We start from the raw sequence: 26,230 nt of genomic DNA, 5'->3' as shown, positions 1-26,230 counted from the left end.
ACATATAAGCTGTTTGTTCCGCTTTAACCGCGCCAGAGTTCGTTTCCTCGGATAGTGCGCTTCGTTTGGGGTGGTGTGAAAGCGCAAACGAACAGAGCAAACTCTGGTCTCTGAAAACGTGGGTCTCGGTTCGTTTGCAAGTGAACTCTAGCGTGATTTGTTTGTTGTGTGAAAGCAAACCGAACCAAACACAAGAGCAAATATAGGAAAGGCAGTGCATCATGAGTAGAAGGCGGTAGAAGGAAGCAAAACACACACACACACACACACACACACACACACACACACACGGGTCGGTGCGCACCGCGCTGCCTCCCTCATCTCGTCTCATCTGCAGAATGATGTTGGACCCAACAGCTCACTGCCTCAGTCATCTGCTGCTCATATTTGGCGCATTCTTGTAAAATATTTATTTGATAGTAACACCAAAGTAAAACCAGAAATCCCAAGATTGCATAAAGGTGGTGTTTCTCTATGGGTTGTGTTTCGCGGATTCACTTGTGGTGTTCAGCCCTCAGCAGGCAAGGCAGCAGAAGAGGAGAGATTTCCCCTCTATATTCTGTCCAATAGACGAGTGACTGTTTCGACAACATGACATTGTTCAGAAAGTTTGGTGTGTTTGGCAAATTACATGTGTGAAAGTGAACCAGACCAAATGAAAAGTGAAACAATGTTGCAACTTCACCCCCCCGAATCACACAGAGTCCACCAGCTTATGTGTGAAAGTGACCATACAGGCCATTTACACCTGGCATTAACATGCGTTTTCTGCCATCAGATTGCAATCAGATTGTATTTTATCACTTCAGCCTGATTCCATTTACACCTGGCACTAACATGCGTTTTGGGTGAACAGATTGCAATCCGATTGCTCTCCAGCTCGAACGTCATCACGCGCGCGCCCCCTGAACGTGTGCATGCATACATGCACAGGGAAATAGAGGTTATTGTTAAGCTCAAATGCACAGTGAACGTCCCCTTCACCTGGACAAAACGATGGCCGATCACGCAGCACTGCGTCTATCTATTTCTTTATCTGTTTATTGACAATGACACTGGGTCCGAGACACACACACACATACGTTTTCCGTGCATGTCATTGGCTGTAACCACCTGTGTTGCGTTCAGGTAACATCCTAAATTACCATGTTATACAATTGAGAGCATAATTTCTCTTTTATATGAAAGGAAAATGAGGGGGAAAGGGTTCGAACCCTTTCTCCCTCATTTTCCGCTCCTTTTCCAAAGGAGAAGTGTTGATATAAAAGAGAAATTATGCTCTCAATTGTATAACATTGTAATTTAGGATGTTACCTGAACGCAACACAGGTGGTTACAGCCGTGGCAAAACCTCCGCAGCAAAACTTTGAAGCAACGCTACGATTGTTGTGCAAAAGCGGAGCGGGGGGGAGATAAAGAATTTTTAGCCGGTCCATGGTGACAGGCTGCCTGTGTGTGTGCGCATCTGGCACAGCGGCGAGATGAGGGCACACACCGGTGCGGTGCTGCCGGGGAATTGCGTGTGTGCGCGCCGTCACCGACTTCCGAAGATTATGTATTTCCGTATGGTAGTTGCTGAATGCGTTTTGAGAGGACGCATTGCATTTACACTTGTGTTAAATGTTGTCATAATGCGTCCCTGACCACCTCCGGAGGTGGTTTGGCCGATCAGATTGCAATCCTTCTTCAATGCGTTTTGGGGGTGTTTACACCTGTACTTTCAAGTGATAAAATACAATCGGATTGCAATCTGATGGCAGAAAACGCATGTTAATGCCAGGTGTAAATGGCCTCTAAGAGAATAAGCAGGGATGCAAACTAGTCACCTTTAGGTAATAGTGAGTCACCTTTTTCATTTTAAAATAGGGCACTTCAGTGAATGATTTTGTGTCTGCCCTGGTATCTGTCACCTTTTTAACTATCCATGACTTTACATCCCTGAATAAGAGTCTTAATTATAGGGGTGTCAAAAATAATCGATTATAAGGTGCATCGCGATGCGGACCTGCACGATTCTGCATCGATTCACAAATATCAAAAATCGATTATTAAAAAAAAAAAAAAAAAAAAATGAATTTAATATAATCAAATAAAATATAATGGAAGTACATGCAGTTGTTTATTTTAATTATGGATCATAATACAATGCAATTCTAAATGCACTTTTATTTTAAAAGTAGCCACACAGTGAGAAAAAAGAAAGTGAGAAAAAAAATCATGTATTCAGGGAAAAAAGTGATGCATCGATTTAAGATGCATCGAGATGCATCGATAATCGTTATCGAATCGAATCGTAGCCCTCTGAATCGTAATCGAATCGTGAGGCCAGTGAAGATTCACAGCCCTACTTAATTACTGTCTTTTGTCATTGTGTTTTATCTGGAGACTAAGCAGCCATAGGCTTTCAGTTGTATTAAAGCCTTTATTTTTTGTATTAAGTGATACACTTTACTAAAACACTCATATCTTATTATAATACCCCAGGTGTGCATAAACTACAGGTTAAGTAAAGACAAAAATGTGAAATTATTATTGGTTATCGTATCTGTTATCGGACAGGAGAAGCAGATATTTACTGGTTATCGTATCGGCTGATAATAATAATATAATAATGCCATTTCCAAATCAGAGGCTGCAATTAATTGCTTATGAGAGAGGCGTGCAATTCTAAACTACCGTAAATTTCGGACTATAAGCCGCGGCTTTTTCCCCTTTTTTTGGCCCTGTGGCTTATATAACGGTGCGGCTTATCTATAGATTTTTTCGGAAAAAAAAACAAAAACGGAATTCTCTCTTTTTTAGCACTCTTTCTAACTATAAATCCACTTCTGTTTTAATTTCCTCTCTTGCCCTCTTTTCACCACACCGCGGACACTGTGTGCACTGTAAAAAAAAAACACAGGTGGTGTTGTGTTATGTTGTTTTGTTGAAATGTTAATAAATGGGAGCTTCCTCAAACAGCCATCTCTTTCCCGACAATCCCCTCTGTGCATGAACCCTTACATATGGTAATTAAACATTAAAACACAATTTAAAAAAAAAAAAAAAAAACATTAAAACACCTGCGGCTTATAGTCCGGTGCGGCTTATATATGTAACAAACAGGCAATTTTGCTGCTGCGGCTTATACTCCGGTGCGGCTTATAGTGCGGAAATTACAGTAGGGGTTTTAGTGCTGCATAATCAAGTACAATATTGATGAACACCTTTTCATCATGCATGCCATTTCAATCACAGTTTCAATATTCTGGCAATTAGATTTTGTTTTAATTATTATTATTAACAAAAACAATGAGATTGTTAGTTACTATCTTTCAGCCCTAGTTCACATATTAGTAGTGCTTCAGCCCAACTGGAGTGGAAAGCAGAGTGCTCACTCTGAGAAAAAAAGAAACATGAACAGACTCGAGCCCGAACGCACTGGGAAGCGTTAATTGACGTGCATTTTTTTCCCTGACCCCACCCCTCGATTTTCTCCACAATTGTACTTGGTCAATTTTCCTCCCTGCTGCCCTGGTCGTTGCTCCTCCCCCTCTGCCGATCTGGGGAGAGTTGTAGACCAGCACCATGCTTCCTCCGACACACGCGCAGTTGCCAGCCGCTTCTTTTCACCTGACAGCGGGGAGCTTCACCAGTAGGACGTAGCACGTGGGAGGATCACGTTACTTCCACCAGTTGCCTTCCCCCCTGACCAGGCACCCCGACTGACGTGAGGAGGCGCTAGTGCATTGACGTGCATCATTTGACGCGGGTCAATTGGTGCTTCTATAGCGCACTGCAGGCATCAGATAGGCAGGCACAAGTTTGTATGCTTGACAGGTACTACTACCCCCATGACTTCTCGTTGATCCTGAGTTGACTTGCATGGCATCGGTTTCGTACTTAGCCTATATTTCAATTAAGATATTTTTATGGATCCATGCAAATTTTAATGACTGATATATCGAGGGATGGGTATCGTTTGGATTTTGTTGTGTGAATCAGCAACGCGCTGCCTCCTTTCATAAAACTTTTTAATCGTTCAAACCTGACGCAAGCGTAGTGACAGGACAGGAGTGTAAACACGCAACATCAAACGCCTGGTGCCGCTTCGTCATCGTTGGGGATGGTAAAACATTTCATCAGTAAACACCACGTTAAAAACAGTTGTATTTTCCACCTTTGTAATCAAGAGAGAAATTTGACTTAATTCACAACTTGAAAAATCCTCAAGGTACTTTGAAAATGAGCTTTATTGTCCATCTTTTGTAAACAATTTGCCAAAAACATGCAGATTGCAATCTGATTGCAGAAAATGCATGTTAATGCCAGGTGTAAATGCCCTTACAGAGAGATAGAGAGATGCATGCAGAGAGACGTAGAGAGAGAGAGAGAGCACTTTGGTCGCTGCTGGGTCCTCATTTGGCGCTCCAAAATCGAAGCATGTTTGTAGTCGCGGCGTCCAAGCAGTCTCATAATGCGTGTCGTTTGTGTTTAGCTGTTTTAAAACAACAGGTGGACTTCAAAACCCCAGCGTCAGACAGACGCTTCCAGTGCGTTGGTGTTCAGGGCTTAGGAAGGAAGAACACTTTGAAGTCATGATTGAAAGCACTTTTGTCAGCGGGGCACTGGTGGAAACTCTGCTATAGAACATCATAGGTGCAGTTTTAATGATGGTCACCCCATCAGAAAGGAAGTGATTGTTGGTTCAGTGCTTTGTGCTGAAGTGGTCCATCTCAGCGCAGAGCGTGGTGTCTCTGGCCTGCAGGCTGACTGCAGTGGACTGTGCAGAGCAGGAGGGAGGAGGGCCAGGCAGCAGCCATAGAGGTCAAAAGTCCAGGTTCATTGGCTGTTACACACTCCTCATCTCCTACACACTCTGACTTTCACACACTCCTGGTCTCCTACACACTCTGTTACACACTCCTCGTCTCCTACACACTGACTGTTACACACTCCTCGTCTCCTACACACTCTGACTGTTACACACTCCTCGTCTCCTACACACTCTGACTGTTACACACTCCTCGTCTCCTACACACTCTGTCACACACTCCTCGTCTCCTACACACTGACTGTTACACACTCCTCATCTCCTACACACTCTGACTGTCACACACTCCTCGTCTCCTACACACTCTGTTACACACTCCTCGTCTCCTACACACTCTGACTGTTACACACTCCTCGTCTCCTACACACTGACTGTTACACACTCCTCGTCTCCGACACACTCTGACTGTTACACACTCCTCGTCTCCTACACACTCTGTCACACACTCCTCGTCTCCTACACACTCTGACTGTTACACACTCCTCGTCTCCTACACACTCTGACTTTCACACACTCCTCGTCTCCTACACACTCTGTCACACACTCCTCGTCTCCTACACACTCTGACTGTTACACACTCCTCATCTCCTACACACTCTGACTTTCACACACTCCTCGTCTCCTACACACTCTGTCACACACTCCTCGTCTCCTACACACTCTGACTGTTACACACTCCTTGTCTCCTACACACTCTGACTGTCACACACTCCTCGTCTCCTACACACTCTGTCACACACTCCTCGTCTCCTACACACTCTGACTTTCACACACTCCTTGTCTCCTACACACTCTGACTGTTACACACCCCTTGTCTCCTACACACTCTGACTGTTACACACTCCTCGTCTCCTACACACTCTGACTTTCACACACTCCTTGTCTCCTACACACTCTGACTGTCACACACTCCTCGTCTCCTACACACTCTGACTTTCACACACTCCTCGTCTCCTACACACTCTGACTGTCACACACTCCTCGTCTCCTACACACTCTGACTTTCACACACTCCTCGTCTCCTACACACTCTGACTTTCACACACTCCTTGTCTCCTACACACTCTGACTGTCACACACTCCTCGTCTCCTACACACTCTGACTTTCACACACTCCTCGTCTCCTACACACTCTGACTTTCACACACTCCTCGTCTCCTACACACTCTGACTTTCACACACTCCTCATCTCCTACACACTCTGACTGTTACACACTCCTCGTCTTCTACACACTCTGGCTGTCACACACTCCTCGTCTCCTACACACTCTGACTTTCACACACTCCTCGTCTCCTACACACTCTGACTTTCACACACTCCTCGTCTTCTACACACTCTGGCTGTCACACACTCGTGGTCTCCTACACACTCTGACTGTCACACACTCCTTGTCTCCTACACACTCTGACTGTTACACACTCCTTGTCTCCTACACACTCTGACTGTTACACACTCCTCGTCTCCTACACACTCTGACTTTCACACACTCCTTGTCTCCTACACACTCTGACTGTCACACACTCCTCGTCTCCTACACACTCTGACTTTCACACACTCCTCGTCTCCTACACACTCTGACTTTCACACACTCCTCGTCTCCTACACACTCTGACTTTCACACACTCCTCGTCTCCTACACACTGACTTTCACACACTCCTCGTCTCCTACACACTCTGACTTTCACACACTCCTCGTCTTCTACACACTCTGACTTTCACACACTCCTCGTCTCCTACACACTCACACACTCCTCGTCTCCTACACACTCTGGCTGTCACACACTCGTGGTCTCCTACACTCTCTGACTTTCACACACTCCTCGTCTCCTACACACTGTGACTTTCACACACTCCTCGTCTCCTACACACTCACACACTCCTCGTCTCCTACACACTCACACACTCGTGGTCTCCTACACACTCTGACTGTCACACACTCCTCGTCTTCTACACACTCTGGCTGTCACACACTCGTGGTCTCCTACACTCTGTATATATATGAGCGGAGGCCAGCTGGCTGGCAGTGGCACAGGTCAGGACGTGACGGGCCGTGTAATGCATTCCTTCCTTTAAGGTCCGTTAAGGAAAGGCATGTCGGAACGGCCTTTTTTTAACATGGAGAGGCAGCCCTCTCCAGCCAATCACACAGCAGGAACCAGGCATGCTCAGTCAGCGCAGAAAGCAGCTGCTAGGCCTCAGCCAATCACACAGCAGGAACCAGGCATGCTCAGTCAGCGCAGAAACCAGCTGCTAGGCCTCAGCCAATCACACAGCAGGAACCAGGCATGCTCAGTCAGCGCAGAAAGCAGCTGCTAGGCCTCCTGCACAAAGTGTAGAGCAGGGGTTCATCTTGGGACCCAAAAGATAAATGTTGTCTCCCTGGGAGCCAAACTCACAAAACACATACACTAATGAGTTGCCATGACATCTCTAAACTATCAATACAGTCAAAGAACACAAAGAACAATGAATTGAAATATCAATATATGGACATTTATTTAAATAAATATAAATTCACAGAAAATTAATTTACAGAGATTTAAAGATTTCTTTGCTTGCAAATTCATAAAAACAGTAACTTTTTCTAGCGCTATTTTAATATTGAACTTATCTGACAGTATTCACCTTATGTTCCAACACAGGGGTCAGCCAGTTACTTCCTATTGTGTTGACACTTCCTGTGACAGTACAGTACTAGTGAGCAGGTAAAACAGACGGTGTTTTGAACAGGAAGTCATAACACAACTGGGTCAAGTGGGCGGGGCTACATAAGGCTATGTCTGTTAACACGTTAAGTGCCATAGCCGAGATATCTCGTCTTACATAAACATTTTTTTTTTTTGACGGTGGGACATCAATCAACAACTTTTACATCTTCGAGATCACTATTGGAGCAAGAGAATGTGTATAATCTATTTTACCGACCCACTAAGTGTTGACAGTGCTCCCCCAGACGAGCGAAATCAAAGAAAAAACTGCCGCGGGAGCAAGCCATTCAAGGAAATGGCGAGGCGATTTTACAGTAATCCATTCCAGACTTGTCTTGCCCGAGAGCGGCCGCGCAGGCAGCAGCACACAGAGAGCGGAGAGCGATTTGCAAAATAGATTATAGGTGAAACACACTTTGAAACACCTCAGAAAGGCCAGAATCAACATCTGCCCATCGCCCACGCATTCCCCGGCCCATCTTGACTCGCACAAGGAGCGTCCGCACGCAGGCAAGCAGGCAGGCAGGCACGCAGGCAGGCAGGCAGCAGCAACGCGCTTCTGACACGCCCGCTGTAGAGCCAGGAGGAAGGAGGAGAAGACACACGGAGGGAGGAGTTTGAATGAGAGGGGTGTTTCCTGTTGTTATGGAGGAAATTACTGTTCAAAACTATTGTTTAGAATGTCTGACGGTCTTACTGATGCCAAAAATGAATGGTTAAAGTGACTGTTCTATCGAATTTCACAAAAAGCCATTTATCTCTGAATAAATTTCCAGACGCTGAAACCATGCTGTACTCAACGGCTAATATCTACATAACTACTAACTCTGCAAACTAACTCTTTTAGACAGAGAAAGCACACATTCTATTAGTTATTTTTAGATGATTGGTGTTCATGAATTCTTAACAGAAAATAATCCTCGGCTCTTGTAAAATGAGCCAGAATCCTCAAAAAAAAACCTGGCACAACTTACCTACAGGATGAAAAAATGGCTGGCACTCAATGTGTTAAAAAACCCATAATAGTTTTTCGTCTTACATCCATCACAGAGCAGATCTTTTTCCATCAACAACAGAAACTGGGTTTCTGCGTTATGAGAAACTGCTGGATTAGTCTGACTTACAACACACACACACACACACAGACAACACACACACCGCAGGTTGATGAAAATGATCGTTGATGAATGTTTGGAGACTTTTTAGGGTGACTGGCCAGAACACACTGCATATTGGTTGAATGCTAATTATCATGTTGAACAGCAGGTAAGGAGGGTAAAAGACTCAAAGCATTTCCCCTGCTTCCTTCTATATCAGAGGTGTTGAAAGTTGATAAATCAATTTAGGGAAAATTAAGGCCCTTAAAAAGTACTAGGCATCTCGCGCGCCCTATTGTGTGTGTTGCTCACTAAATGTTGTTGCATCAGTGATGTCACAATGCCTCCTTGTGTGTGCCTCATGATATCACTGATGACATCATCAGTGTGTGTGTGCCCACCTATGACATCACTGATCAGTCTTGCCACAATGCCTCCCTGTGTGTGTGTGTGTGTGTGTGTGTGTGTGACATCACTGATCAGTCTTGTCACAATGCCTCCTTGTGTGTGTGTGTGTGTGTGTGTGTGTGTGCCCTTATGACATCACCTTTGACATGATCACTGATGACATCACACCATTAGCTAATTAGCCTAATTAGAAAATGAGGCTCCATCGCGTGGCAGACTTTGTGATGTCGGCAAATATTGTATCGTTGTCCAAAGAATTGATGGTTCTTTGGACAACGATATATTGATTTCATCACGGATGTGATGAAAGTGGCGTTGAGGTCTTGAAAAAGTCTTAAAAAAGGTCTTAAAAGGTATTGAATTGAACTTGAGGATTCCTGCGTATACCCTGATTTAAGAAACGAACGAGGAACACGTGGACTTTTTTCAAACTTTTATCAAACTGCAAATAAACCGGCTGACCAGAAAGCCACTTTGCCAAATCCTGCTATCGGCAGTGTCAAATGTGTCATGTCCTTGAAGTTGTGCTAACCTGTGTGTTTGTTTTGTTCCTGCTCTGCCAGGTGTAGCTGCTAGAGTCCTGAGGAAATGCCACTGAGCCTACGCACTGTTGTTCCCTACACGCTGCCGGGAGTCCTGGCGCTGATAGGCTGGTGGTGGTACATCGCACGGAAGAAAGAGCGAACCACCGCCAGCCATGACAGCCCGGAGGGGGCACCCACCACAGTGGGCCTCTTAACCTCCCCAACAGAGGGGAGCAATGGGCTAGTTGAGAAAGGCACTATATCCCCAACAAATGACATGGGAACCCCCACCCGCCAACAAGCCAGCAGAGACAGACCACCGAAGGTCAAAGAGCAGAGATCGACGGAACAAGAAGTCATTGCCCAGGTCCACCTCCCAGATACTAAAGCCTCACCATCGCAGGAACAGAGCTCTGAAGTAGCAGCTCCTCCTCACCCTGGAACAGTCGGTACAGAGGAGATCCATAAGGCACCAGACTCAACTCTACTACCACCCAGCATAGAAGAGCACCCTGCTGCCCTCCAGGTACCGGCGAAAGACCGCAAGGACCCAGAAAGAAGCTTGGTAACTGCACCTGAGAAACACACGGTCGAGGATCTGCAAGAAGCAGCCCTCCTGCCCTGCCAGTCTGCCCAGTTCACCGGTGCCTCCCCGACAGTTTCCCCGACAGTTACAGATCTTGCCGATGTCCGAGAGTGGACCGAACCAGAGTGGGAAGTTGCGACGCAAGAGGTGGCAGTGCCCAATGTAGCACAGCCGGTGCAGGAACTGCACACCGCCGTCACTAGCACAGATGAGCTAGTTGTTTGTGCCGTCACTCCACCCAAAGCCCAGAGAGCCATCACACCAGAGGCACCATGTCTAGAGACTCCCATGCAAGGTTTGTTCGACCACGTGCTGACCAGCACACCTAACTCTCCGGCCCAAGCCCCGCCCCCCGTAGCCCTGACCCCCGTGCAAGACTCCACGACCACACTAGTGTTCCCAGAGGACTGTCTGCAAGACTCCACGAGCACAGCAGCGCCCCCAGAGGACGGTTTGCAAGACTCCACGAGCACAGCAGCGCCCCCAGTGGACGATCTGCAAGACTCCACGAGCACAGCATCGCCCCCAGTGGACGATCTGCAAGACTCCACGAGCACAGCAGCAGCGCCCCCAGTGGACGGTTTGCAAGACTCCTCGAGCACAGCAGCGCCCCCAGAGGACGGTCTGCAAGACCCCACGAGCACAGCAGCGCCCCCAGTGGACGGTCTGCCGAGCAGTAGCAGCGCTGAAGAGCAGGATCTGCAGCTCCTAGCAGCCGGGCTGATCACCGAGGTCATCTCGGTAGCCACCCAGCAGGTCCTCGGTGTGGCCCGCTGCCAGGACAGAGACAGCGGATTTGTAGATGCGAAATTAACAGAGAAGGACGAGCAAGGGATGTCTAACGGCTGCTCCTCCTCGGTCTCCTCCGTGTGGGAGCCCCTCGAGGTTAGTCACGGGGAAAATGAGCTGAGGAACGCACAGATCGGCCATTGGCCGTCGACATCGCACCAAGCGGCGCAAAGCGATCCCCTGCCAAACCTGCTCAAACTGCGAGGCGACGAGGGGGCGTCGCTGCTGGCCGAGGACTCTGCCTGCAGCACGTGCCACTCTGAGGACGGCGTCAGCAGCGAGGACCTCCTCCTCAACAGCATCCCCGACAGTCACATGGATCTGCTCCAGCTTACAGACATGTCGGCAGAAGAGGCCACGCTGCCTCAGGCACTGGCTGAGACCTCCACACAGACCTTAGCTGGAGCCGACGCAGTGGAGACGGAGGAGGCCGTGTGTGACATCAAGAGGCTCAATGGGATGGGCCTCCTGAGGAACGGCGCTCACGGTACGAGCGAGGCGGAGACCGATCAGTCTGGAGGTGAGAGATGAATCTGTTCAGTGTGAGCTTGCTGTTAAAGGACTACTTTGACTTTTTGGAGTTTGACCTATTGGTCAAGTCAAGTCATTTATTTATAAAGCACATTTAAAAACTCAAGAGCCAACCAAAGTGCTGTACAGTCAAAGGCATAAAAATACAGGATAATGCAACACAGAGGACAATGCAGGACAGAGGACAATACAACACAAACACAATACATCACATAGGACCGAGGGGACAGAACAGTGGGGAAGGGGCAGGATAAATTACAAGGGAGTGTGTGAGTTAGGGGGTGGGAGAGTCAGGGTTTGTTGAAGGCTAGGGAGTAAAAGTGTGTTTTTAATCTAGACTTAAATGTTTCCAGCGAGGGAGCAGATATAATCTCCTGGGGTAGCTGGTTCCACAGCTTGGGGGCCACAGCCGAGAAAGAGCGATCGCCCCTCGTTTTGAGTCTGGTGCGGGGGGGGGATCAGCCGAGCCTGATGGCTGTGATGGCCGAGCCTGGTCTTCTTACCCCATCATCACCTGTATCTCCGTCGTCTGGTGCATAATGCTAATGCTTTAGCATACAGCTGTTGTTTTGTGGTGCTTGTGTTTAGATTATTTAGCACTTTTGCATTGGGTCGTTCAAAGTAGAGAGAGACCGGAATGACTGGGAGAGAGAGGGGGATGACTTGCAGCAAAGGTCCTGCGCCAGATTCGAACCCAGGACCTTTTAGGAATCCCAAAGGTATTTGTAGTTGTGTTGTTGTTGTTGTTTTATTCAATTCAACACCCACAGCATCCCAGGCGGGAATCGAACCCAGGACCTTCTAGCTGTGAGGCGACAGCACTACCACTGTGCCGCCGTGCCCCTGATTCTGAATCTATCCTGATTCCTCTCCTGGATCTGTTACATTGATGAAACTGATGTAAATCGGGTTTATGACTACCGTAAATTCCGGACTATAAGGCGCACCGGTGTATAAGCCGCACCTGCAAAGTTGACTGTTTTTTACATATATAAGCCGCACCGGACTATAAGCCGCGGGTGTTTTAATGGTATTTTTTTTTTTTTTTTTTTTTTTTTTTAATTGTGTTTTAATGTTTAATTACCATATGTAAGGGTTCATGCACAGAGGGGATTGTCGGGAAAGAGATGGCTGTTTGAGGAAGCTCCCATTTATTAACATTTCAACAAAACAACATAACACAACACCACCTGTGTTGTTTTTTACAGTGCACACAGTGTCCGCGGTGTGGTGAAAAGAGGGCAAGAGAGGAAATTAAAACAGAAGTGGATTTATAGTTAGAAAGAGTGCTAAAAAAGAGAGATTTTTTTTTTTTTTTTTTTTTTTGGAAAAAATCCATAGATAAGCCGCACCGTTATATAAAAAGCCCAAAAAACGGGAAAAAAGCCGCGGCTTATAGTCCGGAATTTACGGTACATGACTTATGGGAACTGTCTACAGATCCATATAGAAATTTGAATGGGGCGATTAGAGGCATTTCTCCCCTGTTTGAATTGAAGTGTTTGTAGGAGATTGCACAAAATTTCCATCCTGCACCTTTAATGCTGGAAAGAAGGTCCAGGGTGTAAAAGACCGGAATGGTGCCATTTGTAGTATCAGTAATTGATTTCTAGATGGTTTGATAAGTGAACCTTGGATCATTTCTACTGTAGAATAAGATGCAGTGTAGCTTCCAGAATCGATCAATAAAACTCAGAATGTTCAATCCAATAAGTGTCTCTGCCCAGCTGTCAGCCATATGTGAAGTGATGAAGAAGTTTATCCATTCTCTGAGCGCCGCTGGCCTCTCCGCCTGTCACCCCCGCTGCCGTTCTGGTTTTCGGGGGACCGGTGCGGCTCGGCGACGGCCCGGTGTTCTACCGGGTCGGCTGCCCGGGCCGAACCGGGTGCACAGCTCTGGACCGGCCACCGCCAAGACGATTTACTGTTCTGATCACATGCTTCATGACAGCTTACATGGGTCACCATAGGATTGTATCACGATACATTGCGATACAATACATATTGCGATATATTGCAATACTCTACACAATTTACTCCAAATTTTAAAAAAATTAGCTAAAAATACAACACACTGTGTACCACCCAGGTAGTGTAATAATATGTACCGTAAATTCCGGACTATAAGACGCACCGGTGTATAAGCCGCGGGACCAAAATTGACTATTTTTTTCTTCTATAAGCCGCACCGGACTATAAGCCGCGGGTGTTTTGATGTTTAATTACCATATGAAAGGGTTCGTGCACAGAGAGGAATGTCGGGAAAGAGATCGCTGTTTGGGGAAGCTCCCATTTATTAACATTTCAACAAAACAAAACAAAAGTCAGGTCACTAATCCCCAGACAAAATCACACAACAATAGGCTACCGTATATGTGCAGCAAACCTGTAACCAGAGAAGTCAAGTCACTAATCCTCGTCTTCCTCTTCTTCCTGCGTACTGAAACCACCAAAGTCCTCATCTTCAGTGTCGGAAACGAACAGGTTCAGGGTGGCTTCGTCAACCACTCTCCTCTCTCCTTCAGGTGCCATGGCACGAGTCCGATACCTCACGAGTCCGACACCTCACGAGTCCGAAAAAAGAGGCTAACTTCCCCCAGACCCTAACCCAAAACCTAACCTCTCCCACCCCCACGCCTAAACCTAACATCCCCCAGACCCTAACCCAAAACCTAACCTCTCCCACCCCCACGCCTAAACCTAACCTCCCCCAGACCCTAACCCAAAACCATGAGGTGTCGGACTCGTGAGGTATCGGACTCGTGAGGTATCGGACTAGGGGGCAGTCCCCGTGGCGTCATCCTCTTCATCCCGCAGCAGTCCAGCGTTTTGGAACCCGTTGGTAATTGTGGATGTTTTCACACTCCTATAATATTCCGTGATCTTCCTTTGTGTGAATTCGCCGAAGTTTGTGATTTTCTCCTGATAGTCGGGAGGGAGTTGTTCAGTAGTTCTCCCCCGGACGGACAGTCCCTTTTGCCCAGGTTACGCGCGGCTGCTCTGTTTGATCGGCGGCTGCTCTCTTTTAATGCGAGATTGACTGCTTTCAACTTGAAAGCTGCCTCGTGTGAATTTCTGCGTACCTTCCCCATGGTAAGTGAGAGTGTTGCTTCTACTGCTCGTCTTGTTGTGAATATTCCTTGATCTTCCTTTGTGTGAATTCGCCGAAGTTTGTGATTTTCTCCTGGTAGTCGGGGGAGGGAGTTGTTGCCCGAGTGGCCGTTTGCTTACCGTAATTACCATATGTAAGTGGTCACGCACAGAGGGGATTGTCGGGAAGAGATGGCTGTTTGAGGAAGCTCCCATTTACCGTATTACAACATTTCAACAAAACAACATAACACAACACCACCGTTGTTTATTTTTACAGTGCACACAGTGTCCGCGGTGTGGTGAAAAGAGGGCAAGAGAGGAAATTAAAACAGAAGTGGATTTATAGTTAGAAAGAGTGCTAAAAAAGAGAGATTTTTTTTTTTTTTTTTTTTTTTTTCTGAAAAAATCCATAGATAAGACGCACCGTTATATAAGCCGCAGGGGCCAAAAAACGGGAAAAAAGCCGCGGCTTATAGTCCGGAATTTACGGTACATCACTTTATATTGATAACTTAGTGGACAAATTTAGTCAAAACTACTGAGTGTTGAGTATATTGATAACTTAGTGGACAAATTTAGTCAAAACTACTGAGTGTTGAGTGTTACTCAACGCACTGAAATAAAAAGTATTCTTATTGTGTCACTGAATACACGGCTGTGCAAAAAAAAATCGATATGGGAAATATCGATACAGTATCGCAGAAAAAAGTATCGCAATATATTGCCGTATCGATTTTATTGCACAGCCCTAGTAAATGTGTGTCTGTGTCCAGGCTCTGATGTGAACAGTATGGACTCTGTGTCTGTGTCCAGGCTCTGATGTGAACAGTATGGACTCTGTGTCCAGGCTCTGATGTGAACAGTATGGACTCTGTGTCTGTGTCCAGGCTCTGATGTGAACAGTATGGACTCTGTGTCTGTGTCCAGGCTCTGATGTGAACAGTATGGACTCTGTGTCCAGGCTCTGATGTGAACAGTATGGACTCTGTCTGTGTCCAGGCTCTGATGTGAACAGTATGGACTCTGTGTCTGTGTCCAGGCTCTGATGTGAACAGTATGGACTCTGTGTCTGTGTCTAGGCTCTGATGTGAACAGTATGGACTATGTGTCTAGGCTCTGATGTGAACAGTATGGACTCTGTGTCTGTGTCCAGGCTCTGATGTGAACAGTATGGACTCTGTGTCTGTGTCTAGGCTCTGATGTGAACAGTATGGACTCTGTGGCTGTGTCTAGGCTCTGATGTGAACAGTATGGACTCTGTGTCCAGGCTCTGATGTGAACAGTATGGACTCTGTGTCTAGGCTGTGATGTGAACAGTATGGACTCTGTGTCTGTGTCTAGGCTGTGATGTGAACAGTATGGACTCTGTGTCTGTCCAGGCTCTGATGTGAACAGTATGGACTCTGTGTCTGTGTCCAGGCTCTGATGTGAACAGTATGGACTCTGTGTCTGTGTCCAGGCTCTGATGTGAACAGTATGGACTCTGTGTCTAGGCTCTGATGTGAACAGTATGGACTCTGTGTCTGTGTCCAGGCTCTGATGTGAACAGTATGGACTCTGTGTCTGTGTCTAGGCTCTGATGTGAACAGTATGGACTCTGTGTCCAGGCTCTGATGTGAACAGTATGGACTCTGTGTCTAGGCTGTGATGTGAACAGTATGGACTCTGTCTGTGTCTAGGCTGTGATGTGAACAGTATGGACTCTGTGTCCAGGCTCTGATGTGAACAGTATGGACTCTGTGTCTGTGTCCAGGCTCTGATGTGAACAGTATGGACTCTGTGTCTGTGTCCAGGCTCTGATGTGAACAGTATGGACTCTGTGTCCAGGCTCTGATGTGAACAGTATGGACTCTGTGTCCAGGCTCTGATGTGAACAGTATGGACTCTGTGTCTGTGTCCAGGCTCTGATGTGAACAGTATGGACTCTGTGTCTGTGTCCAGGCTCTGATGTGAACAGTATGGACTCTGTGTCTGTGTCCAGGCTCTGATGTGAACAGTATGGACTCTGTGTCCAGGCTCTGATGTGAACAGTATGGACTCTTGTGTCTGTGTCCAGGCTCTGATGTGAACAGTATGGACTCTGTGTCTGTGTCCAGGCTCTGATGTGAACAGTATGGACTCTGTGTCTGTGTCCAGGCTCTGATGTAAACAGTATGGACTCTGTGTCTGTGTCCAGGCTCTGATGTAAACAGTATGGACTCTGTGTCTGTGTCCAGGCTCTGATGTGAACAGTATGGACTCTGTGTCCAGGCTCTGATGTGAACAGTATGGACTCTTGTGTCTGTGTCCAGGCTCTGATGTGAACAGTATGGACTCTGTGGACAGCGGCTGCACTATGGGTGCTGGGGACAGCCAGAGCAACCATGCCACCGCCTCGGGGTCTGAGCTGGTCATTTGGGAGATTGAGGTGCCAAAGGTGAGTCAGAGATTAGATCAACCTACATGTCAGTTTGCCAATATATCAGCTCCACATTGGCCTTTGAATGAAATATGATGTTGGCCATTCATGATTACAGAGGACGCCCTCGTAAACAGTAGTGCATCTCAAGGGGTTTATCCCCAAATAGAAATTTGAAATGAAATTACCCCCCCGACTTTCAATAAAAAAAATTGTGTTATGGGTATCTGCCTTCAAAAACCCACATTGGTCGAGTTGATGATGGTGAAGATTGATTTGATTGGGTAAAGGTACAGACAAAAGTTCATCCCAGAGGAGAACGAGTAAAAGCGAACTTAAATGCTTGTTTCCACCGTAGTCCTCATTGGTGGACAAAACGACAAGGAAACGATACACAAAAACAAACAAGTTTTGATTGTTTTTCTCCTTGGACACGATTGGCTGCTGTGGTCCACTTTCTGAATTCTGATTGGCAGGTGGCACAAACGGCCAACAGTGACTGGTGCTGTGGATGATTTAATAACCCTTAACTCAATTTGTGGAATTACTCAAATCAGGCCAGTTAGACAATCAGCCAATTAATCATTCACCAAGTGGGGAGAAGTATGACGAGTGAAGGCAATGATTACAGACTGGACTACGTTTACACTTTGCCCCTATGGTGCTTGAAGTTCTACATGCAGTAGATTTCTCACAGTTCAAGTTTTTTTTTTTTACTGAATTTGGATGATTTTTCTTCAGCACCAAGGCAAGCAGGCAAGACGTCTGAAATGTGGCGGTCTTCTTACTATTGACTTCACCAAATTGTCCCCTTGTAATAAACCACAAATACAACAATTGTCCACTGTCTATTTTGACATGTTATGTTTTTGTGACTGTCCGCCCCTCGCAGCATCTGGTCGGGCGGTTAATCGGGAAGCAGGGGAGATATGTGAGCTACCTGAAGCAGAACTCTGGTGCCAAGATCTACATCTCCACCCTGCCTTACACACAAGAGTTCCAGATCTGTCACATAGAGGGTGAGTCAGTGGGATCACCTCCTACAATCTCCCAGTGCTTTTTGAGAAACCCAACATTTGTGTGTTGAGCGTAAATAACAGCAGAAATCTTTGTTTTGGGCTGTTTTGAGTCTTTGTCGGTTGACATGATCGATGATGTGTGCCGACATCATCGTGCAGCCCTAGTTTTACACGTTTTTGACAGGATGGCTCTTTGGTGTACGTTAGTAGCTCAGAAGTCAGGTTGAATTATTTGTTCGAATAGCCACACAATAAGCCGCAATTCAGGTTTGGTGTCATAAAATGAATAAAAAATGAACACGCATCCTTGTAAGTATTGACACCAAATGGTTGTGGTGTGCGTGCGTTGTTCTGAACCTGGCCCAAGTGAACGGCGTGTTTGTTACCCCCTACTGTAGAATAAGATGTAGTGTAGCTTCCAGAATCGATCAATAAAACTCAGAATATTCAATCCAATAAGTGTCTTTGCCCAGCTTGTCAGCCATATGTGAAGTGATGAAGAAGTTTATCCATTCTCTGAGCGCCGCTGGCCTCCTCCGCCTGTCACCCCCGCTGCCGTTCTGGTTTTCGGGGGACCGGTGCGGCTCGGCGACGGCCCGGTGTTCTACCGGGTCGGCTGCCCGGGCCGAACCGGGTGCACAGCTCTGGACCGGCCACCGCCGAGACGATTTACTGTTCTGATCACATGCTTCATGACAGCTTACATGGGTCACCATACGATTGTATCACGATACATTGCGATACAATACATATTGTGATATATTGCAATACTCCACACAATTTACTCAAAATTAAAAATTAAAAATAGAGCTTGTTTGTTACCCCCAGGCACCCAGCAGCAAGTAGACAAAGCCCTGTCATTGATTGTTTGTTACCAGGCACCCAGCAGCAAGTAGACAAAGCCCTGTCATTGATTGGGAAGAAGTTTAAAGACTTGGACCTGACTAACCTGTATGCACCTCCGCCTCCACCGCTCACGCTCCCCTCGCTCCCCATGACCTCCTGGGTAAGCAGCATGCAGTGGAACTGAACTGATATATTCTGTTGAAGTTGTTTTTTCCTTGACATTAGTAAGCCTCTCTTTTAATTGTCTGTGAGCTTGTTATTATCAAACTTCTCAGTGTTGTAACTGTAATTAAAGTTGCTGTAAGTGATATAGCTCTACATTCTGACAGCCATCATCACTGATCTAGAGTGTTTGGACTGGGAGACCCAGACTCTGCAGTAAACGGAAAATACGTTAGTAGAATCCGCTCTTCTGATTGGATAAAAGTGGGATGGGATCGCAGAAAATGTATATATCCAGTATACTGCAGAGTGGAGGACCCATGTTACTATCACTAACACTATTCACCTTATTACATTACGTCATTTGGCAGACGCTTTTATCCAAAGCGACTTACAATAACACATTTTTGTCAGCAATAGAGCAACCTTATGTTCATACACGGGGGTGGGCCAAATTCTTCCGGGTTGTGTTAACACTTCTGGCGGTCACGGCGCGAAATACAAAAAAAACTTCAGAAGAAGAGAGTTGTTTTTGTAGCGGACAGTGCAGGGGGTAAAACAAAGAACGTAGCCTACTACTTTGAGCTCGGTACACAGCAAGCAAGCGGAGTATCCACTGTTAGCCAGGTCAGATAACGTTATCGTCGACAATGACGAGCACTTTCTTGTAAAACATACCTGGACTCCAACAAAGAAAGCTTCAGATGGTTTTCTCTCCTCCGAGCGCAGCGCGAGCCACTTACATCTATAAGACCCGCAGACGTTAACGTAATTCCCTGGAATGCGAGAATTAACGAGCCAGTTACATGCCGTTGCATTCTTAGACATTGCCGTTTGCTTTTATTTGGTATGTTACATACAATTGGCTAAATTATTAGTTAATTCAGAGTAAAGTTTAATTTATACTTATTATAAAGTGTCGCTCAGCAGCACATGGTCGTAGACGAAAAAGAAAGTGTCGCTCATGGTGTTGCATTTATACTTCAGAGGACGTTCGCCTCAGTTCAACGGTCACGTGACACTCGAAGGCTATAAGCAGCTGCAGACAAGAGAGGGAACGAAATGCACAGTGAAACCACCTCGGAGGCAATATGTAACGTACTTGGCTGCATCCGCATATAAACAGCACACAACCACACAACTCACCTCCTCTCTCTCTGGGAAATTGGTCACGACGTTCTTTGTGATTTTCACGAAGTCATACATAAAGGACAGGCTGATAAAAATAGCAGGGACAAGTTCATTCATTTCAATCGAGTGAAAACTAGCGGGTGGACCCCAACCAAAACAAGGAAGTCAAGCGGGTGACGTCTATATAGCCAATCAGACTTGCGCGATACTATGACGTAGTCAGCGACACTAGACATTTCACCAGGTAGCAGACACTGCTCGCCGACACTTGAAAGTGTCGACTGAAGTCCTCATTTCTGTCGGCGACCGTTTCAAAAGTGTCGGGCAGACGAAGCATAAATTGGGCTTTAGATGATATTGGCGCAGCCGGCCTTTTTCTTTTTCTTTTTTTTTGCCGGAAGTCGTCACACGACCACACAACCGGGTCAAATGGGTGTGGCTACATAAGGTGAATAGCCCTGTTCGGAATCGGTCCCTATGACAGAAATAGGTGACTATTTAGTGTGTCGCCATTTTTATAGTGTCCAAATTCTCAACTCAATTCTCAATTTGATTCACGGTTTAGTCCACTATAAAATAACCCACAATGCCCAGCGATTTCTAGTGAACAGCGAATGTACCCTACATTTTTGCCGGTATACCTCAATGCAATGCGGTTGTCTTTACCGAAGGAGAAGAAGAAAGTCGTTAGCTGGCGAGCTAACACGCTTGTGAGCTACTTGACCAGCAAAGCTTGCTATTAGGAGACAGCACCATAGTTGACAAAACCCCACATGCACGTAATTAGAATTTCAACAATTTATTTAGGATTTAGCAGTGAAAACATACAACATCAATACTACCTGAGGACATCTCAATCTGCTCGCGAGCTCAGTTGTTTATGTGAGAGTGGGCGCAGATTGCTTGCGTCACATGAATACCCGGCGCATCTGGTGACGCAATGATCTCCAGGAAAACAATCTGTGTAGTGTCTGAAACTGATTTTGATCATTCCCCGTATAGTTCATTATAAACACTATATGGGAATAGTGAGTGAGTGAGTGAATGTGTGAACGATTACGAACGCGGCTTATGAGTGTTGGCTATCAGACAGTAGAGCAATTTATTTATTTAAATACCACTTACAGCACCTTTAAGTCAGTTACTTGATTGAGTGGGGGGGGGGGGGGGGTTGGTCTCTTCGAGTTACCAGAGAAGATAATACTACAATTGGTGATAAGTGGATCTAGGTGAGGAAAAGGTAAAAATGCTGTGGGTTTGTTTAGGCAAGACCCGCCCGCCATACTCTGCCTCTGATTGGGTGGCCTTGAAATGCAATTTTGAGTTGTGTAGGCTACCTAGTCACCACGATGCCATATTACATCAATGTTTTGTTTTAAAACGTTTGTAACTTTTTAGTCACCTCGTGTTATCAGGCTCTAACTAACGTTCGCTACACCGTAGATTTTTCTGCTGCACACACATTGGTCACGCGCCCAGGTCCAGAAACCTCACTTAACGGCTCCAGACTAAAGTTGAGTTTATGCATGAAGAGTGACGATTGGTTGGGGTTATCAGAATATCAGGGTAAGCCAATCGGATGCAGAGTAGGCCGTTGAGAGGCAGATTAGGGTGGGTCTTGCCTAGAATTCCCATGGGATCCATAATAAGGCGTTTGTCCCCCAGCTCCTCCTCCCCAGCGGCGTGACTGTAGAAGTGATCGTGGTGAACATCGTGTCGGCCGGGCACATCTTCGTCCAGCAGCACACCCACCCCACCTACCATGCCCTGCGGAGCCTGGACCAGCAGATGTTCCTCTGCTACTCCCAGCCGGGCACCCCCGCCCTGCCTTCCCCCGCCGAGGGTAAGCACCAGGGTCACACCCACGTCCTCCCATCCAGTCGCTTTCATCCTGCATTCAGTATGATGGAGGCTCTTTAGTTTCTTTGTTGGTCTGTAAAATACAGCAACATCTCATGAGAAGGAGTGCAACGGCCCCACCTCCAGTCTGGAAAATGCAGGCAAAATCTTGTATTGGCAGCCTCAGTCTCAAAATATTTGTACCTCCTAGTCCTACCAGAGGTCTTCGCTGGTCCAAAAAGTCATGCCCGAACCCAAAAATACCCAGAAATGTAGCAATCGGAACCGAACCGGACCCATAGATTATTAGAAAGCTGAGACCCGGCGGCGTTCAGAACCAATAAATGTCTGACCCGGACCTGCAGTCACTTCCTTTGAATGGACCCGAGACCTGTCCGTGTCCGAGTCAGACCCTTGGGTATCGGGGTTTCGAGCATACCCGAAGACCTCTACCTCTCAATGGTTGAAGTCCAGGATGCACCTGTGTGTGTGTGTGAGTGTGTGTGTGTGTGTTGAGGCATCATTTGAAAGCGTTGGCGTTTTAGCTGCCATGCGTAGCTGTTGACAATGATCATGTAAACATCACAGATTTTTGAAGATCGTCAACATGAAGACCCATGGATGTGTTTTAGCCATTGGTGAGACATTCATAAGTATTTTCTCTCTGTGTCTCTCTCACTCACACACACACACGCATATAGTGGGTGTGATCTGTGCAGCTCCAGCGGTGGAAGGTGCCTGGTGGAGAGCCCAGGTCATCACCTTCTACAAAGAGACAAATGAAGTCGAGATCAGATATGTGGACTACGGCGGCTACGACAGAGTCAAGATCGACTCGCTACGACAAATAAGGTGCCTTTCTTTTTGGGAATTTTAAAGTATTACTCAGGTATTCGCTCAGAAGGTTGTGGAAACTGGTGGATTTTCTACGGTTGTATTTGACTTTGCTTACTAGTTTGGAAACCTAAATAGACTTTGAAATTCTGCAGCCTCCTGTGGTCAAAATCAGAGTCGCACCACAAATTGCCATATTGGAAAAATTTTACCTCCTTTATTTTTGATGCATTTTCCAGGTCGGACTTTGTAACATTACCGTTCCAAGGTGCTGAAGTATTACTTGACAACGTTGCCCCACTTCCAGGTAAATCAGTGTTCTTATTTATTTATTCATTCACTCATTCATTCTATGTTTTTTCTATCTTCAGTAACTTAGCATCACAACTTCATTCTGTCAGATTCCTTGCCTCAGGCGAGATCCATTCATCCAGTATTTGGGGAAACTTGACACAGCATATATGGAGATTCCTAGATTGTTTATTACCAAGTATCTGTATATGGTCATGCATGCTCCATAGTGCCAACATCAGGCCAGCCTTGCTGACATGTGTAACTGTCCTTCAACAGGAGAGGATCGCTTTTCAGCTGAGGCCACCTCGGCACTGGAGGAGCTGACCAGAGGAGTGGCTCTGCTCGCACAGGTAAGCCTGCCCGCCTTCAACACTGAGCCCACCCGCCTTCAACTAGGGATGGGATATCGGTATTGGGTGCCGATATGACGTAATTCACATATCGGATATCAGACTGTCGTCTCTGATCCACATTCTGATCCAGACTCCATTCATAGCCTCCACTGGACCATAAACCCACCGCAACATAACATGAAACAGTGGTAGTATGTAGTAGTAGAAGTGAGTGTAGTAACGTTAGCGGTTAGCTAACTCAACAACATCTCTTTCTTAGTTTTGGAAATATTTTTGTCTCATACATATTTTGGGGGTTTCCCACTTTACCAAATGTGGTAAAGTGGCAGGGGTGTTTAATTGTTGCTTATTTGTTGAAATGTTATCTTAATCATTTTGAGTGGATCAATTGTTTTGTAATTATCTGATGACCTTTATTAATTGTTTAATTGAATATCGCTATGAGATAATTGATTATCAACCCAAAATACTAAATTATGTCACAGTATAGGAGCCAGCTACTATGTAAACGTGGAGGCTGCAGCTCCTTGGGAGAGTTGCCAAGAGCTCTGGTATTGGAATCAGAATCGGTATGGACAGATATCTAAATTCAGATATTGGGATCGGAAATGAAAAACAGTGGATCGGTGCATCTCCACCTTAAACACTGAGCCTGCCTTCAGCACTGAGCTGCTAGAGGTTCAGTCTGTCAACCAACCCCCGCTGACCTGCCACTTTTCCTCTGTCTCAATACAGGTTTCAAACTACGACAACAACACAGGCCTGCCTCTGGTCCAGCTCTGGAACATGGTAGGAGACGAGGTACGTTGCTTGGATTTCCAAACCATTTTCTATGTCATGCTGTTACTATATCATTTTAGGGTTTGCCCCATGTAGGGTACTCAAGGCCACTATCAGTATTGTTTGGAGTGATGCCGTCGCTATTTTGTGTAATATTCAATATCTTAAAATCTGACAATTTTCTAATAATAATAATAATAATAATAATAATAAGTTTTATTCCTGGCAGCATAGCCTCTGAAACGGGCCAAACGGCACATACTGCAATGGACACTAAAAGTTTCCATCGAAACATAGGATAATATGAATAATATTTTGGTGTATGCCCATTGATAATGCCCCCTGGAAATCAAAATTCCAGAGTTTCCAGACTCATTCACATTTGTGAATTGGTCTGGTGATGTCAGGCTAATAGTGGAATCTGATCAAAAAGTGTGATCAGACTCAATTCGGTTAAGGATTTGCCGCCGCATCATATCAGAGGTGGACTGGAGCCCCATCTGTTTGCAGTCTAACCCCAGTATGTATCTACAAGTATGTTCAGCCATGTCCTTAATAATCAATAATTAATAACCAAACTGATTGACCTTTCTCTTGCTCTTCCAGCTGGTGTTGGTGAACCGCACGCTGGCAGAGAGGGGGATGGGCGCTTGGGTGGATGGGTTTTGACACCCCGACCTCCCTCTGGTCCCCACCCCTCTCACCCCCTTATTCTCCTCTGACTGGTGGTCCAGGACCCAGGAGACCCAGCCCCACCACACACCTCTCACTCTGCAGTGAGAGGCCACACATCCACTGGATATAACATGAGAAGATGGTTTTTTGCTTTCTTTGCGTTTTCTTTTCTTTTCTCCTTTTTTTTTTTTTTTTTTACACCACTTGTCAAAAGAAATTAAAAGTTATGTGCAGGCATAATTTATCAGAACAAAGCACTGCTTCAGAATAAGCCAACTTTCCTCTCCCCTCTTTGTTCCTACACAATGAAATGAACTTGAAGGAAACGGTACTTGTAAATTTTTAAAAAAGAAATCTATATTGTAACTAAATAAAGGTTAATCCGATTGCGGTTTTTTTTCAGTTTTTTTCTTTTCCCCCCTCCGTCCCACCTGAAGTTTTCTTGCGGGCGTTGGCACGGCCCGACTGGATCACCGTGCTGTGGATATATCTCAACTCCAATAATGTGTCACGTCAGTGGAAGATGAACGCCACCATCGGCTGACTATGTAGACACTCTAGTGCAACTCTGCAGTTGACAGTAGGCATAACGGTTGTCCTCCATGTTATGAGGTTTATTGACACTTGTGCTGTAGGTCTTTAGTCGGTGTCAGGTGCCGGCCGCATTTCACTGTTGATTTAGTCTACGTTTCTTTTTGGGTTGTTTGTTTTGGGGTTCTTCCAAAAGCGTGTTCAGTCCCATCGGTATCTGGAGTCATCACGGGGAGGCCAAAGCGTGTTGAGACTGGCGTGTGGGTCTGACATCTGACCCTAGCCTTCATCCCATCCCGTGGCCTTATTGAGTAATGGGCTTCCTTCTCTGGGCTCCCCGTCAACAGCAGAGGGGGGAGCGAACCGCTGGCCTCTGCCATCCGCTGGCTCCTCTGACTATACTCCAGCCTCTATGCTGCGCTCCAGAGATGTCGGAAATTCGGACTTCCTATTCTGACAGATGTAACGGAACGGCGGAATTTCAAGTTGGAAACTCGGACGTGCACTCTAAAACACTACACAGAATTGCTTTTTAACATGTTTAGGATCCTCAGAATGCCCTTGGGTTTGGCTTCGTTCTATCCATCGAAACACCTGGGCAAATGAGCCTGACATCTAATAGTGAAAACGAGGGTTCTACTGGAGTGATTTCACCTGGCACCAAAGACCAGCCAATCCATTCAGTACACCGTGTCACCATCAGGCTTCTCACGTGGATTTTTCCAAGCTGGACTAGTGGAACATCCAGGACTTATAAATACGACTGACAAGAAGTCAGGAATTTCCAACTTGCAACACAGCTTTAGGAGCACACTACA

At 46.2% G+C, this 26,230-nt stretch overlaps 1 protein-coding gene across 1 annotated transcript; it reads left to right on the top strand.

Moving 5' to 3' along the window:
- Window positions 1-9,615: 9,615 nt before the first annotated feature.
- On the top strand, window positions 9,616-24,950 carry akap1b (A kinase (PRKA) anchor protein 1b; the record flags this gene model as incomplete). Its single annotated transcript, XM_083636576.1, has 10 exons — window positions 9,616-11,446; window positions 16,842-16,966; window positions 17,841-17,967; window positions 18,846-18,973; window positions 21,772-21,949; window positions 22,647-22,797; window positions 23,019-23,086; window positions 23,350-23,423; window positions 24,162-24,227; window positions 24,813-24,950. The coding sequence occupies 10 exons, from the start codon at window positions 9,616-9,618 to the stop codon at window positions 24,873-24,875; spliced, it is 2,811 nt and encodes a 936-aa protein (XP_083492702.1). The 3' UTR covers window positions 24,876-24,950.
- Between the last annotated feature and the right edge of the window lie 1,280 nt (window positions 24,951-26,230).

This window comes from Poromitra crassiceps (assembly GCF_964638095.1).
Source record: "Poromitra crassiceps genome assembly, chromosome: 5".
Classification (NCBI taxonomy): domain Eukaryota; kingdom Metazoa; phylum Chordata; class Actinopteri; order Beryciformes; family Melamphaidae; genus Poromitra; species Poromitra crassiceps.
The sequence above is the reverse complement of the archived record's forward strand: the minus strand, read 5'-3'. Positions and strand labels throughout refer to the sequence as shown.